This window comes from Pholcus phalangioides, unplaced genomic scaffold (assembly GCF_987345545.1).
Source record: "Pholcus phalangioides strain wild (caught in Gottingen) unplaced genomic scaffold, Ppha-v1.0 ptg000003l_1, whole genome shotgun sequence".
NCBI classification, from domain to species: domain Eukaryota; kingdom Metazoa; phylum Arthropoda; class Arachnida; order Araneae; family Pholcidae; genus Pholcus; species Pholcus phalangioides.
The window spans coordinates 39,386,193-39,402,902 of NW_028301596.1; the positions used below are offsets into that span (position 1 = coordinate 39,386,193).

The 16,710-nt window shown below is 39.2% G+C and overlaps 1 protein-coding gene across 4 annotated transcripts in view; it reads right to left on the bottom strand.

The window, feature by feature from the left end:
- Positions 1 to 3,308: 3,308 nt before the first annotated feature.
- Positions 3,309 to 16,710, bottom strand: part of LOC149088524 (protein trachealess-like) — a 294,081-nt gene continuing 280,679 nt past the window's right edge. For all 4 annotated transcript variants that reach the window (XM_089248058.1, XM_089248056.1, XM_089248057.1 and 1 more), the window contains 8 exons: positions 13,657 to 13,846; positions 12,311 to 12,429; positions 11,950 to 12,143; positions 10,709 to 10,815; positions 8,670 to 8,817; positions 8,369 to 8,484; positions 8,120 to 8,268; positions 3,309 to 5,190 (listed from right to left, as the gene is read on the bottom strand). In XM_089248058.1, coding sequence (XP_089104184.1) covers positions 3,952 to 5,190; positions 8,120 to 8,268; positions 8,369 to 8,484; positions 8,670 to 8,817; positions 10,709 to 10,815; positions 11,950 to 12,143; positions 12,311 to 12,429; positions 13,657 to 13,846 — 2,262 coding nt within the window. In that variant the 3' untranslated portion in view covers positions 3,309 to 3,951. The remainder of the gene's footprint in view (positions 5,191 to 8,119; positions 8,269 to 8,368; positions 8,485 to 8,669; positions 8,818 to 10,708; positions 10,816 to 11,949; positions 12,144 to 12,310; positions 12,430 to 13,656; positions 13,847 to 16,710) is intronic.

A 16,710-nucleotide genomic window follows, 5' to 3' on the forward strand; every position in this document is an offset into this window, starting at 1 on the left:
GAGAGACGTTTGTTTCTATGTAATGCTTGTTGTGTGTACTGCTTCCATCTGCCATTGTTTTTTCTAACTATGAGTGAAGTGTAATGATTGAATAATTGTACCGTTGTGTGCGTGTGTGTGTGTAGGCCTGTTGCTCTATGTGGCGAGACTTCTTAACTGTGAGATCGGCTCGCATTCACGCCTCGAAGTTGGGAGCCACAGAAAAACAACTTCAGCTGACCACCACTATGGTGACGGTGGGGTTCGAACTGGACCCTCCTGATGCGAGTCCGTCACTCGACCACCATAGCGGCTGCTACATTGTACTAGTGAATGTAATGCAGTGAAAGCGCAAAGATCCATAGAGACTGTGAACTAATTGAACTACGTACTACGAGTTTTTTTTAAGGTGTAAATCTTTGAATGACAGAAAATGTGTATTGGAGAAAAGCAAACACCATGATAGAACATCTTATCTCCTCCGAATATTATTGTTCTCATAAGAAGACTGTTCAGTTCAGCATGTTTTGAAACCATATTAGTTAGCGCAAATGTGGGCTGATCTCCCCATTGAAAAGCCTCGCCACATAGAGCAACAGGCCTATGACGATACAATCATTCAATCATTACACTCTATTCCTAGTTGGAAAAACTGATGGCAGATGACAGCATTACACAGTAGCAAACTTCACGTTAGGGTCACAACATGTACACACACACATTCCAACATGTACCGATTCGTTAGAAATTCCGCTGAGCAGTGTGGACGAGGTACAGATCTGGTTGCAAGTAGTAGTAGTAGTAGTATACATATTGAGTAATGTGATTCAATAACCTGTGCTTTAACACCCAAAACCAGTGCCGGAACTAGAGGGAAGCAACTGTCCCTTGCGGCAAAATTTAAAAGGAGGCAGTTTTTTAAAATTTTTGTTAATTGCATTTTTAATTGGGTTGTCGTATTTTTCAAATATATGGCATCCATATTTTTAAGGGCATCTTTTTCTTTCCTCGTTGGGCATTTTGCCTGTTGTGGCGTTGTATTTGTATTTTGGATGGAAACAAAGAAAAACGTTATTATCGAATTGTAAAGTTGTTGGGGGAGGTACAATAATGTTCACCCCAGACTGCTGAATAATGTTCGCCCTGGGTGGCAAAAATCCTAGTTACAGCTCGACCCTCTAAAAATGCCCAAATTGTAGTTTATTAACGTGCAAATAAACTTGAGAAATTTTTCCTCTTTAATGCAACTAAATTAATAACTCATCATTTGTGATTCTCTTACCGTAAGTCTACCACTACCACTTTAGGATCGCGTCCGGAAAATTTACCATCGGAAAATTCACCGACAACACACTCACTGCCATTCTCATCTGAATTCACAGCCATGCAATTCACCGCTAGGAAAATTCACCGCCAGGAAAATTAACCAACCAGCAATTTACCGCCATGCAATTCACCACCAGGAAAATTCATTCTCGTGAGAGTGAGCGAGCGAGTGAGCGAGCTACTGAGTCCGTGAGCGAGCTATTCAGTCCGTGAGCGAGTGGGTGATTGAGCGAGCTACTGAGTCTGTGAGCGAGCTACCAAATCCGCGAGAGAGAGGGAGAGTGAGTGAGCTCGCTCACTTAACCAACTCACTCGCTAATTCGCCGTTTTAATGCGGTGAATTTTTCGTCGATGAATTGTTGGTTGGTGAATTTTCCTGGCGGTGAATTGTTGTCGGTGAATTTCCCGTAAATCCTTTAGGATAATTTTAAACTCCGTTATAACCCAGTATAATTCATTCACTGAATTTTCGAGGGCTGAACTTTATTGTGATGAGTAATCGATTGCTTAAAAATTGAATAAGAGACATCTTTTTTTTTCTCGCACTAAGCCAGTTTATTTAATTTTTTTCTTATTTACAATTTCTGTTCATATAATGTATGAAATGCTCAGCACAAACAAGCGGCCACATAAATAGCTTATGACAAACATGAAAGGTCAGAACAAAAAAAACCAAAAACAAAGGCATATTTCGAACAACTCTTTTCTTTCAGGCTTATATATATAATATATGTATTATATATACAATGTAAATTTTTTACACAGTAAAATAACTGTACATCAAGTCCTGAAATCTCAAAAAAAAAAAACAAACCGAAAGACAACCGTTTTTTGTAGAAAACGGAATCACAAAATTAATGTTACGAATTTAGTTTTGCTTAAAAGTCATATATAATATTATCTTATCTCTTCTGTCACTCGGAAATAAATACAGGTTTTTTTTTAGCGTCAATTGACAATACTTTTTTAACGACACTTTTGTGACCAGGAGAATCCAATGATGAGATCATTTGTGTGAGGGATTGATTTTTTTAGTTTTTTCTCTCCATGATTTCTGGGATTAAAATGTTCACTACATGTGAAGCGAGAAAACTAACACGAGAACGATGGTATTACTACGACTGTAGTTAATGACTGATCGGTGGATGAACCGGGCAGTGCCCTTTTAATGCATGGAACCACCCAGCCACGGCTCGAGGAGTCTCAAGAGAAGATGGGCCTCGTAAAAATGCGATCTGGATGAAATTTTCTACAATTTACCAGGTAGGGTATGCAAAACCACTAGTCCCGGGGCCCCATGATACTTTGGAGACGTCTCTGGAACCAAGATGTCATGATTCCACAAATAAGAAACATTTTTATTGGACCAGTACAACAAGGTCAAGCCTAGTAAGGCCAGACTAGCAAATCTGATTGGCGCTTGGGGTATCGCTGAAACTAGCATTTCTTTTCTGTTCAAGTGAGTCCCTGTCGTCCATTTCTCTGAAGCATTCATGTACTTTTTTGAAAATTATGTAGTGGGCGGTACGCCTTCACTCATTTCGAAACTCATAACGAGTACCGTAGAATCATTCGGCGAGTTCCAAGCAGAAGCTGAGGCTTTTCATTCCCGTTAAAATGCGAAGAGGGCTGAATTTGGCGAGTTTAAGAACCAACGAGTACTGACCTCATCCAGTAAATTGGCTTTCAGTGGTGAGCAGAGGCATTCTTTATAATTAACAAAGCTCTCAGGGGTGTGCTGTTGTTGTTGTTGTTTTTCAATTGGCTGATTTTAATGGGCGCGTAAAAAAGCTGTGTTGTGTTAATGGTAGAAGAGTTTCGAGCCTGAGAAAAGCAGTTGTGTGTTGTTTTTTCAACACAACTGACAAGTTAGAGCAAGATTTAAAAAAAGTACGGGGTTGTGCTTTTGACTTCGCTGACGAGTTCAGAGCGAAGAAGCTGTGTGTTGTTGTTTTTTTTAGTGGACAAACGGTTTTCGAGTACCAGTAAAAAAAGTGTGCATGTTCACTGTGCTGACGACTTCCGAGCACGAGTCGAGGCTTTTTATTGTTGTCAAAATACGAAAAAGTACTGCGTCCGAGGAGCTTAGACACTAGATTTCTTCCCATCCGGTGAATTCGTAAAACTCTGGGTGATAAGTATTGCGCTATTCATAATAAAAATAACAACAACAAAAAAAAAACAACATTAAAACAATTTATCCATGCAAATGCCGTCCATCATTACGAAGAAATGTGGAGACCTGTATGAACAAACCAATATATGACTGAAATTACATCATGTAGTATATCGTAATCACCGAAATGAAGCATTGCACTTTAATTTTCTGCATTAAAATCAGTGTCTGACGACTGAATCAGAAGGCTTCAGCGTCGACGGAGCGTCCGTATCGTACGTCCACACCATGACGTTCATGCATATATTTATATGTACGAGTATATACATGTAAATGGTACGCTTTATTTTTAATTAACCGCAATAAAAACAATCACTGGTTTAATATAATATAGAAAGACTATCTCTTAGAAACAAATTGTTAATGGCTGTGTTGGTCAGTCCGATGCCGAAGTCAGAACAGTTTTACTATTCAGGGAATCATCGCCCTATGATGTTGTGGAGTCCGTGTTCACGAGAAAGATTAGCGCGTTACGTGTTCGACTGAGGATACCACGACGTCCCGTTCACAGCGTGATGAGATCCTTTACTGGATGCTGAAGGGTGATACAAATGGAAACCGCTAGCGTGGTGAGCGTAGAGTTGCTGCTGCTGCTCCGTGCTCAAACCCTGCTGGGAGTGAGTATGACTGTACGCTGAAGGATCTAGGGTTCCCGGATGAACAAAGACCTGAGGCTTCAACGGTAGGTGCTGCAGGGCTCCGTCAGAAACGTAGTGGTGCATGTGTGGTATCGCTGCGGCTGCCGCAGCAGCAGCCGCCTCGCTGAAAGCTGCAGTATCCGCGATTCCGGGATGGAACTTGTCCCTTGGAGACACGGATGCCGGCGGTGTCATAGCAGAATACGTGTCCATGTAGCTCGTGACTGTCACCGGGGTCGTGGAATATCCAGCTATGACACCGTACGACTCCGCCATCTTGCTTGGCAGCATGAACTGGGCCTGATCTGGATAAGTTTCGGAACTGTTTCCCGGTGGGGTTGGCAGTGTCCCTTGCGCGTCCCCGTAGTACGTTGGTCGACTGACGTGAGATCCAGACCGGATGACTGACTCGCGGTTGACATAGAGTTGCCTCAGAAGCGACGACGCCGGCAGGGTCGACGTCTGCGGAGCACCGATCCACTGGATAGTGGACCTTTGCTGGTGATTTTTCTCCGCAGAATCCCCGGAGTCCTGAGCAGGCAGATGCTTGCTCATGGCGTCTTCAAGTTCCTTAACCGACATCGACCCACCACCGTTGGTAGGCTCGCTGTAAGACGTCCTAATGGAGCTGCTGGGAGATCGTTTCCAGGGGCGCGTCACCCCGTCTAAGTCCTCGCTGATCACTTCGCTGTTTTGATTAGAACTCGGTGGAGAGGTACAGAGTGGATCGCTGCCGTTCGTGCTACTTATGGCAGTCCTTTCCGGTGTTATCCTCTCGACGTTGGGCATAGCACCGGTTGTCGAGTCCAGAGGACTCGCGTTCAGACTAGACACCGCACTGTCCGTCAAAGATTTAGGACTCTTCGTGTCCGATTCGAGATGATTACCGTTACTATGGAGTCGCCTTTTACGTATCCTATGATGGTGCATATCTGACGACCCCGTGACGCATAGGTGCGAGGAATGCTTTGGTTGTGGGTCCTGGTATCTCGACGTATCGACTGTCAAGTCGAGCTGCTTCGGTTCCATGTCGTACGGCGTTACGGTGCCTTCGCGGAGTATACATGGTTCCTGCGAAAAAGAGGAAAATATAACAAGGAATTCGTTGTCAATGAAAAATAGATGACGTTCATTTTTCACGCTATAGTCAGAAAAATAAACTTTAGATATAAAATTAATTGAGTTTTATAATGATATTGAAAAAAATTCAGCGACATAATTCGGAATAAAAGAAGTTTTCAAGGACATTATTTAAAGTTTTTTAATAAATCGAGGACGTTAGTTACAGTACACAGTAGACTCCCGTTAATCCGGCACGTATCAGACCAGGGCGTGCCCGATTATCGAAATTAACTGGAATACTGGAAGTTAGTTGAAAAAGCCCATTTAGGAATAACAAAGTAGAAGCCACTTTTATTAGAATCATGAAAAATGTTATCATTCGGATATTGTTATGACCGATATCATATCATCACTGTATGTTAACTGTATCACTTCAACTATAAAAATTCGTTTAGGGGCCGTTCAAGTATTACGTAAGCAAATTTTCAGAAATTTTTGACCCCCCCCCCCCGTCAGCAAAATTTCGTCATCAGCTCTGCCCCTATGAATCCAACTCATATTTTCATAAAGGGTGGTTGATGACGTAGGCATTATCCAAACACCCCTTTCCCCATTGTCATCAAAAGTCAGCAAACCCCACCCCCCCATCGATGATGACATAATACTTGAACGGCCCCTTATAGCTATCAGGATTTTGGTTTATGTTAACAATTTATTTTCCATTAAAAGTTTTTTTGCGCATTTGGACGTTGAGGTAAAGAAAAAAGACGGTTTTTTTACCAATAAATTATCGTTATCAATTTGCAAGACCATGTAGGAGGGCAGAGGGTTGTACTCTTTCCTTATCGACAATGGTTTCCGTACTCGGTTCACAATGCCATATTTGAGCAGTAGTAGCAGTTAATAAATCCATTAAATGTAAAGCAAAAACAAAATTCCCCGCTCTCAGTTCTTGGTCAGTTTCTTTCAGTAGATCAGATTCACAGTTACTCGGCCGAAAGACTTTCTCGAGGGATGTATATAATCTTTAATAATATCTATATAATGTACAGTAGTACATTGAACACTCATCATAAACCGTAAAACAAATTAGACAGTTCCATTCAAACTCCTCATAATGGCTGAATAATAAAAATAATAAATGCCGGATTTTAGGTATCCCGTTCTATAGCAATACGGAAAAAGAACACGACAGATTTTGCAACCAGCTGCGTGAAAAGCAAAAAGTTTGGTCCCGAGTTGTCCCGTTTTCATACGCCCCGTTCGATTGAACGGTAAGATATGGTCACCGTATTTGATCTTGGATTTCTTTCGGATATGGAGCGTGTAAAAACAGTGGAAAATAATTTTTTTATAGATATCTGCAAGAAGCACGAGAGGCGATGAGTAGCCAAATGTTGTCATTTTAATAGTTTTTGCGGCTTTAATGATCGCATTCCGCCGCTAATATTTTGTTTTTATGTGTTTCTAGGTGAGAGATGCATGCCCTTAAATTTATCATAATTTTTTAAGGATGGCACCTTGGGACATTTTCCTTGTAACATCAATTATTATAATCAATAAATTATTAAAATTTAGGAAAATTTCGTAATTGATAATCATTATCATGTGTCGGGGCTGGACAAATCGCAAAAAAATCTAGGCACCAGAGCAATTTTTTATTTGCCAAAAAATTTTAATCAGAAGAAAAAGGTCCAAAATAATGGTTTTTTTTTCACTTTTAAATGCATGGTGATTCTCTTCAATGATAGCAGAAATGCTGCTATGAATTGCAAGCATTTTGTTCTGCTCTCAGTCTACAAAGTTTGTTAACAACACAAAGAAAATTTTAGGCGTCGATAACAATTTTTCAGTCACCATGGCGATCTGGTTCTTGGGATTTGTTCAGCCCTGTTATACATATACAAATACAACGCCACAACAGACAAAATGCCCAACGAGGTGGCTGAGAAAAAGATGCCCATAAAATTATGGATGTCATATGTTTCAAAAATACAGCAACCCCATTAAAAATGCAATTAACAAAAATTGTAAACAATATATACACATGATAAAATATTATACAATGCCCATAAAGAATACTTAGGGGCCGTTCAAGCATTACGTCATGATCGATGAGGGGGGGGGGGGATGGGGTTTCCGATTTGCTGACTTTTGATGACAAGGGGGGAGGCGGGTTTGGATAATGCTTACGTAATCAACCACCCCTTATGAAAATATGAGTTAGGATTCAGAGGGGCAGAGCTGATGACGAAATTTTGCTGACAAGGGGGAGGGGGTCAGCGTTTTCCTGACTTTTGCTGACAAGGGAGGGGGGTCAAAAATGGCTAAAAATTTGCTTACGTTATACTTGAACGGCCCCTTATGGTTCTCTTATTCTAAGTATGGATAGCTTCTCGATTTACCCCAACATGTTTATCGTATTTCTTTTTGAACGTGTCAATTGTGGTACAATTTACTACCTCCGGAGGTAAGCTATTCCATTTATTAACAACCCTATTAGAGAAAAATTCCCTGCGACACCATAACTTTGCATTGTCCCTCACCAATCGATACTGGTGTCCCCTTGTAAAAGTTAGTTGTTCTATCTGAATGTTGAACGTTGCAAATTGTAGTCATTTTACAGATCTAGGATAGATTAATTGGATAATTCGAAATATTTTCCGGTAACTTTGGACTTTGAATTAATTAATTCGGATTTATACTACATAAAATAACTTTTGCGAAAGGTATTCTGTAAAGAAAAAACTGTAGGGGGGGGGATATTAAAAAAAATTGAGGAAGTTATCTCAAAATCTTTCGAATCTCATCAAGATTATTATTTCTTAATTTTGTCATTTTATGAAATTTTGAAGTTTTTTTCTTCGATCTCGTCTTCCGTTTCTACCCGTATATATTTCGAGAAAAATTCCTGACATATAATAAAATTTAGACTCACAGCTCTGGATCTCATGGAGTCACCATGCTTTCCAGATGTGAGCTGAACGAGATGCTCACTGTGGTTACTCTCTCCACCCGCTGACGAATGACCCTCTGGAGGTTTCGGTGAACCATTTCTCAAGTCAGTGTCTTTGGATGAAGCATCATCTGAAAAAGGGTGAAAAAAATCAAAAAAAGAAATTTTACATGCTCACAAATCGCTCAAGTGCCTTGAAAAATGGCAACGTCAACCAAATGGATCGCTCACCTCGACCCTCATTATCAGGCGTTGATCCACGCTCGGAGTTACTCGGGTCATCAGGTTTCAGATTCGACATCGGCATCTGACTGCAATCTAATATACAGTGTCCATATTCAGCTCCACTAAAAATGAATAAACAGATATTCATACATGAAGAATACTCATATAGAACAAACATGAATATTAAATTCCAAAGAAAAATTAGAAAATAAATTATCTCCATTGAGCAAAGTATTTGTACAAAGTATGGAGTTTCAATGAATTTCATTAAATATACGGTTCATATTAATGGGATCTTTGTTTTCACCTGAGCACGTAATTGACGCAAATGATGCTTTGCTCCTCGGAATTCTTTGTACTGCATATGACTGTTGCGCAAGTCTGAATCCAAGTGTAACCACCATTTTTATTTATTATTCTGTAATAGCCGCTCATGACTTGACCTTTATTCATTACTAAAAAATAAATGTAATTGGATCATTATACATCAAAACAGTATATGTACATGTCGTGCACACACACACAGGGTGCCTATAACCCTTTCAAACCCTGGTGAAACAAAAATAAGTGGGTTGCTTTTTCTCACTGTAGAATTATTTTCTTCTGACATCAAGTAGAGTCAAGCCCTGAATTAAAGGATTGTGTAAGTTTTGGGCTGGAAATATGTGAATATGAACTTTGGGGAATTTCATCAGAGGGCAGCACTTAAACTTGAATTTTCAGGGGGACGAGGGGGGTTTAAGATGACTTTCAGGAGAAAGTGCATCTGGGAAAAATGTGATTTCTTGCATAAAATTTAGCAATAAAATTGTAGTAAGAATTGTATACGAAGATGAAATATACCTTGCATCATCATGGTTGAAAAAATGTGAACAAAATTAACTATCTCTTTTAAAAAAAAAAAAAATTGAAAATTCGAAAAAATAAAGATCTGATGACTATGTTTTTAATGCGTTCTTCTCGAGTATCAAAAACATGCCCTACCAACACGCCTACCAACATCAGAAAATCATGAAACTCTCCAAGAACATCTTAACCTGGAAGGAAGGAATGGGGGGGGGGGGGATTTTCGAAGTCCTCTCACAGATCGACAATTTTCGTACAGTTTAGGTGTGGAGCAAGTTTTTTCCCCTTAACATGCTAACTGGTGGGCCGAAAAAAAAAAGCCTACGAGACTTTATGTTTGACCCACCAGTAATGCGAAAATATGGAGTATGACCTTCAACAGGTGACATCCCAACTATCTCTCATACAGATTTTTGAAATTACTTTATTTTCACCTCGATCCTCTGAGATAAAATGGGGTCTCTTATAGCCTGAGGATAGTCTGAAATCGCTAAAATGATATTCCAGAGGTGATTCGCAGACCACTGCAAGAGATTCCTAAGGGCTCTGAAGGATGTGTTTCAAAGCACAAATCAGAACGAAATATATTGTACGTGACTATGGTACGGTGCAGGGAGGGGGGGGGCGTTCCTTGGTACATTTGGTGTTTGGTCAAGCGGTCTCTTGGATGAATGCTGTACATAAAAACTGCTATACTTAGCATAAGCGAATACAAGCTCTTCGGTTGGGAGGGGGGGGGGGAAGGTTATATATATATATAATGAACGGGGGGGGGTGGATTTTCAACCTCCACTCTCGCGCCTATGCTAGTAATACGCATTTTTCGGGTAATGGGCTGGTCGGCCGCTTCTTCGCCCTCTCCCTGTGTCCGCCTATGAAAGAATCCCAGATGTTGTACCGTGCCCTAGGGTGAAACGAAGTTGTTTATCGGTCTCGTGAGCAAAGATGCCGCGATGTATTTAAAATCCTGGTATCATTCCAAGGGTGCCACGAACATAAAAGTTTGACAAAGCCTTAGAGCGGTGATTCCCGAAGGATAGGGCGAGAGATTATTCTCTACAGACCTTGAGAATAAAATTATATTGAAAGCAGTAATAAAGTTGAGATTCGTGAAAACTGTGTCACGACAATTTAGGTTGTCTCTTGTGTCTCGGGATCAGACAGAGGTGCCGTAAGATATGTTAAGATTTCCAAGGGTGCCGCGAATTGAAAAAAAAACAAACTTTTAGAATCTCTTCTCAGGGTCAGCTCTTGTTAGAATGCCCTTTTTCTTGTCCAGCCAGTATGCATTTCCTATAAAAAAGCCTGCCACCCATTCACATTAAGAAGTTCTCAAAATTTCATATCTTCCAGATAGGTCGTTAAGACTGTAGACAGCTCAGAACACTCCAACTTGAATTATAGTCACCCTGTATATATGATATTGACGTGCAACGTGCATATGCAATCTTTCATTAATTTTTTATTACTACGCTTACAGATGCAAGAATGTGAACTTACGATCAACGTGGCATTTTCTCATCTTTTGTACATCTTGCCCGTGGCACAGAGTGTACATACTTTTCCCCGTAAACTCCTCTGCGGTATAATCCAGGAGCTCCGATACCCTGTATAAAGAAAATCGGTTTTTAGTACGTGCGATTAGTTTATTCAAGATATGCCTACCTTATATACAATCAAAACTCGGTACAACGTTACCCCCGTGGGGACTGAATACAAATAACCTCAGAAGCGGATAAAACTGAGCTTAGTTTACTAATTACGCTGCGAGGGATCTTAGAAACGTTATAAATGATCGGCGTTATACCGAGGTCTTACTGTGTAATTTCATTCTTTACATATAGTAGGACCTCTCAAATACGGATACCCATAATCCGGACACTTCAGTCGAAAACTTTTCCTTCAACAATGAGCCAGAGAGACTATGTATTTCCTACGTATTTTTTCACTCAAAATTCTGTGTTCCGACTTTTCCTATTACATTGGGACATTTTCTATCTTTTTTAGAGCACATTTGCTTGATGCATCGTTGATATCCATTGCAGTTTTCGCTCATCTTGGGAAATCAAAAACATTGTTTCTCTCTGGTCAGAAAGTCACCTGTGTGATCAAGGAAGATCACTTTTTTTTCTCCATTTAATTTCTATAGCATTTCATTTAGTTCTCCTCCCCAATCAATTCTGACGCAATACTTGACTGACCCTTTAAAATATGTTCTTCCCTCAAAATTTTTTTTATCAGATAAGGAACATTTTCTCCATTACCACTTTTTCAAATGACTTGAAACTTTAGGTGTTTCTCGATGCTAAGGCGTTATATACTTTAACGAGAAGACTGCTTATTAAAATGATTAAATATAATGATATAAATGATATATATATATATATATATATAAAACCAAATATCCCAAATGCTCTCATTAAATTGTATAGAAATTTAAGTAAAATTTGAGGGGAAAAAATTAGGCCTGAAAGTGAATAGAAAATTTTCAAATGTTTCTTAAAGAAAGAAGATTTTTCCCATGGGAAGCTAACCCCTTCACTTTTTTTCAAAGGGAAATATGAATCAAAGTGCTCCAAGAGGTTAAATATTACTGCTTCAAATATAGAAACTTGGGGAATAAACAAAAAAAGTGGACTCCCCCTTCCCATAATCCGGAATCAAATAGGTCCCGAGGAGTCCGGATTTGAGAGGTCCTTCTGTATATATATTTTTTCCTTCTGAAATCTATAGATGTGTACCTCGGTTCACAATGAGCTACCCGGAACTCAAAAGTCAGCCTCGTGACGAACATATCGCTCTCCAGTCTGACTTCGTTTATTGAAGGCGGCGGTAACGCTATTGCCAGAGCAACCATACCCATGACTGTCGGTGATTGCTTTCTGTTGTGCGAGAACGAATACTGCGGCCTCAAGTGGCACAGAACTAGCACTACCTACAAATCATAGACAAACAACATGAGTAAATATTTTTTCATTATACTGTATTGCTAATTTCACTTTTCTCGTTTCAGTATACCTAATTCTTCTTGCAAAAATTGCAGTGTTGTTAAATGCGTTCACACAATAATTGTTTGTTACAACTTTTGTAGAGATTACTCACCCTGTATCCTGATGACTTGAAATGGCAACCTCTCTTTGTAAGAGTCGATTTCATACGAATGCAAAACGATCTCTCCATACCTTTGTAAGGTGTATTGCTATTTAGGGACATCACAGGTACTGAAAATACGCAAAACATGCACATGCTGCATTAGATTTTTCCAGAAAAATTAGAATGAATTAAAGGACGAATCTTCAAATTTGTGAGAGTAAATATAATTAATTACACCAAATCACAACGTATTACTGAAGACGAATCTACGAATTACTGAACACGCTCGAATCTACGAATCACTGATGACCTCATCTACGAATTACTGATGATCAAATTCACGAATTACCGATGACCTCATCTACGAATTACTGATGATCAAATTCACGAATTACCGATGATAAAATTCACGAATTACTGATGATCAAATTCAGGAATTTCTGATAATCAAATTCAGAAATTACTGATAATCAAATTCAGAAATTACTGATGCACATCTACTAATTACTGATGATCACGTCTGCAAATTTGTGATGATCACATCAGCAAATTTGTGATGATCACATCTGCAAATTAGTAATGATCGCATATATCAATTACTGATGATCACATCTACGAATTACTGATGATCACATCTACGAATTACTGATGATCACATCTACGAATTACTGATGATCGCATTTATCAATTACTGATGATCGCATTTATCAATTACTGATGATCGCATTTATCAATTACTGATCATCACATCTACGAATTACTGATGATCACATCTGTAAATTGGTGATAATCACATCACAAAATAATTGTTGATATCATCTACGGATTACTGATAATCGCATCTGAAATTGGTGATAATCACATCTGAAAATTACTGATAATCACATCTGAAAATTACTGATAATCACATCTGAAAATTACTGATAATCACATCTGAAAATTACTGATAATCACATCTGAAAATTACTGATAATCACATCTGAAAATTACTGATAATCACATCTGAAAATTACTGATAAAATCACATCTGAAAATTACTGATGTGTTCACATCTACGAATTACTGTGAACCACAGAAGCGATATGGTTCTGATGATTTTTTAACATATCATTTCTGTTTAAGTAAAATGATTTTTTGGATTGCTACCACATTATTATATCACCGGATTAAAAGTTTTTAAAAGTATTTCTACTATATTTGATTGTTTTTATATTTATTATAAACCAAAATAAAAATACAAAATTTGCGTTACTGAAAATATCAATCGGACTAATAAGGATTGGGAATAACACAATGACAAAACGTGTTATTGAGGGAGGAGAGAAGAGAGAGAGAGGAATCGTATCAATACCCACCAGGCCTATCAAGACCAGTCGGTGTCGTGGGCGGCCCATGAGCTGACGACGACGATCCATCATCGGATCCCACAGAGCCAGGTGACGACATGGACTGAGATTGCGATATGTTAATCCCGAGTTGTTCTGCCAATTCAGCTTGATCCTGCTGGTGCGTGTAGTCGAACACACTGCTGCCGGTCATCTCCACCTATCGAGACAAATAATCAAATTAACATACAAGCCGTAATCACATTAAACACAGAGACGGATTCGTGGTTTTACCGCCTGTAGGCTATACAAAAATTTTACCGTCCTTTACCGATTCTATAGTTTTCTTGACCAATGATTCCACAAATTTGCCTCCCTTTGCTTTAGCCCGCTTAGCCTTCCCCCCTTCTCCGTAAATATACCTCTGTTTCTAAATCACTCTTTTGGTCGCTCACATGCCTCCAAACTCACTAGGTTACTTTTTTCGTCCCTTGATCCCTTGGTCACTATTTTGGTCACTTGCACGCTTACACATTCTCCAAGTCACTCTTAAGGTTGAAACACACTACACTGACGTGACTTGATTTAACGTCTCTTATTATCACGTCACGTCAGTGTGATGTGTTTCGGCCTTTATGCTTACACACTTTCTAGGTCACTCACTTACCTAGCCGTTTACTCTCTAGGTCACTCATTGACTTGACTCTTCAGTCTGTAGGCTACTCCTATTCACATACATGCACACGCTTTTTGTCACTCGTATGCTTGCACATACTCTAGGTCATTTTTACAGTCGCTCATTGACATGGGCCTTCGTTTGGTCACTCTTATGCTAACATACTTTCTGGGTCACTGTTTTGGTCACCCTCTAACGTGTTTCCTCGCTGTCTAGGTCACTCACATACTTACACACTTACTAAGATCTAAAAAGTGTCCTATAGTGTAGGTTACTATTTTTGTCGCTCACTGATGCGGTTCCTTGTTCTCTAGGTTACTCTCATACTTGCACACTTTCTGGGGTCATTCCCCTGCTTGTACATTGTCTGGGGTCATTCCTTTGCTTGTACATTGTCTGGGGTCATTTCCCTGCTTGTACATTGTCCGGGATCATTTCCCTGCTTATACACTTTTTAGGTCTCTTCCTTAGTCACTCCATGGTGCGAACCCCTTACTCTATAGTCATTCTATTCGTCATTCACTAACATGCTTGCACACTCTAGGTTCTAGGTTCACACTCTATAGTTCTCATGGCTATTGTTTTGGTCGCTCATATGATTGCACAATCTCCGGATCACTCTTTCGATCACTCACCAGGTCCTTCGCTTTATACGCAGTGGCGGATTTACGGTTTTCCGCATTCTAGTAAAATTTCGTCGATCACCCATTCCTGTGAAATTCACCAACTCTCCGAACTTACCACCCTAGCTATAGCCCACTTAGCTCTACTGTAGTTAGTACCCCTCTGGTTCAACACTATAAGCTCGTGTAATATTATGAATGCAATATCACATATATCCTGTAATAGTATTCTAAGCATGTATAAATGAAAATTCAGTAGGTACTTCTCATGAACAGAGAAACCCCCTAAATCTTATTTCTTTTGAAAAATCCAGATCTCACTGTCAAATGGTTTAAAGTGGACAGTCCATAAATCTCATGCTGGACATTATAAATTTTTGTCAACGTGGTCATTTACGATGAATTACAAAAAACAGGTGTGTGTGTGTGTAAGAGAGAGAGAGAGAGACGATGACCAGAAGAAAAGTGTGAGGATTTTCTTTCTCTTCTAGTGATGTTTATATAAAATGTTTAAATTACTTATTATATCGGCTACTAAGACCATAAAATATTTTCCTCGGCCTTTTTCTTATTCCGTAGCAGTTAATGCACTTTTTAGAGAAGGTGATAACATTTGCCTCGTGTGGGCCGACACACAAAACTCGCAATATTTATCTCTTTCTCAAGAAACTTTCGGTTTTTATTGCTTCTTCTTATCAATAGTGTATCGTGGAAGGCCTTTTACGGCCTAGGCTCACTAACTAGAAGTTTAGGTAATACTACTGCTGCTACAACAACTATCATACGGATCCTACTGGTGGAGAATTTTTTTTATATTAAATTTCTTGAAGCATTGAAGGTTCCAGCTACTTTTATGGTCCGCATTGGTGGGAATCGCACTTAAACCGCAGGTAGAAACACATAAATTAAGTCGTTATCTCTTACTCGGAATAGAGAGGATTCGGGAAAAGAAAAGTCAAAACGAAATGTTAAAGAGGAAAAAAAATAAAACATGTATTTTTTGAGAATTCTCTTTCGAGATTCTTGGGGTTCGACCGCAAAGACAGACAGAGAGAGAGCTCTTATCAGCCATTTTGATGATTGCAGTATCCAAGGTTAAATAGCCTTAAAACGAAATTCCTACTTCTCCCCATAAAAAAATGGCCATGCTCTTCTTTGTATAGGGTGTTCGTAAAACAAGCACCCCAACTTTAAAATAGAATGAGAAGAGTGTTGCTCTGGCAACTGTTCCCACGATACAACATCAGCCTAAAAAAAATCAAGGCAGGCTATCATTAATCAGCATGAAATCACGAATCATCAGACTTGTCATGAATTAGGATCAACCGGGATAAGTGTGGAAGCAATCTGTAATTTTTTTAAATAATCTTCTAGCTCGGTACCAAACATAAATACATTTTATAGTAAGTTCTGAGGTCTCTATATATTCATTTATAAGGAAGACGCGCTCACGCTCGTACTCACACACACACGCGCGCGCGCTCACGCACAAAATTAAACATGTTTGTTTTTGTCACACCGAAATGACATCACCAAGGAATTTACAATTCAAATTCAGAGTTTGCATATTCAAATTCTAATATTTTGTGCCATAAAAAAAATAATTAAACTAAATCTTCACAAAGATACTCAGTAGGATTTTATTTGCATACTCGTATATTCAGATTAATTGTCAATTACTAGTAATTAAACAAACTGGTGGTACCACACTCATCCGGTATAAAAATATACAATTGGGGGGTAAGTGCGGTGCCTCAACCGGGGAGTGAGTTTGGCACCAGCAAA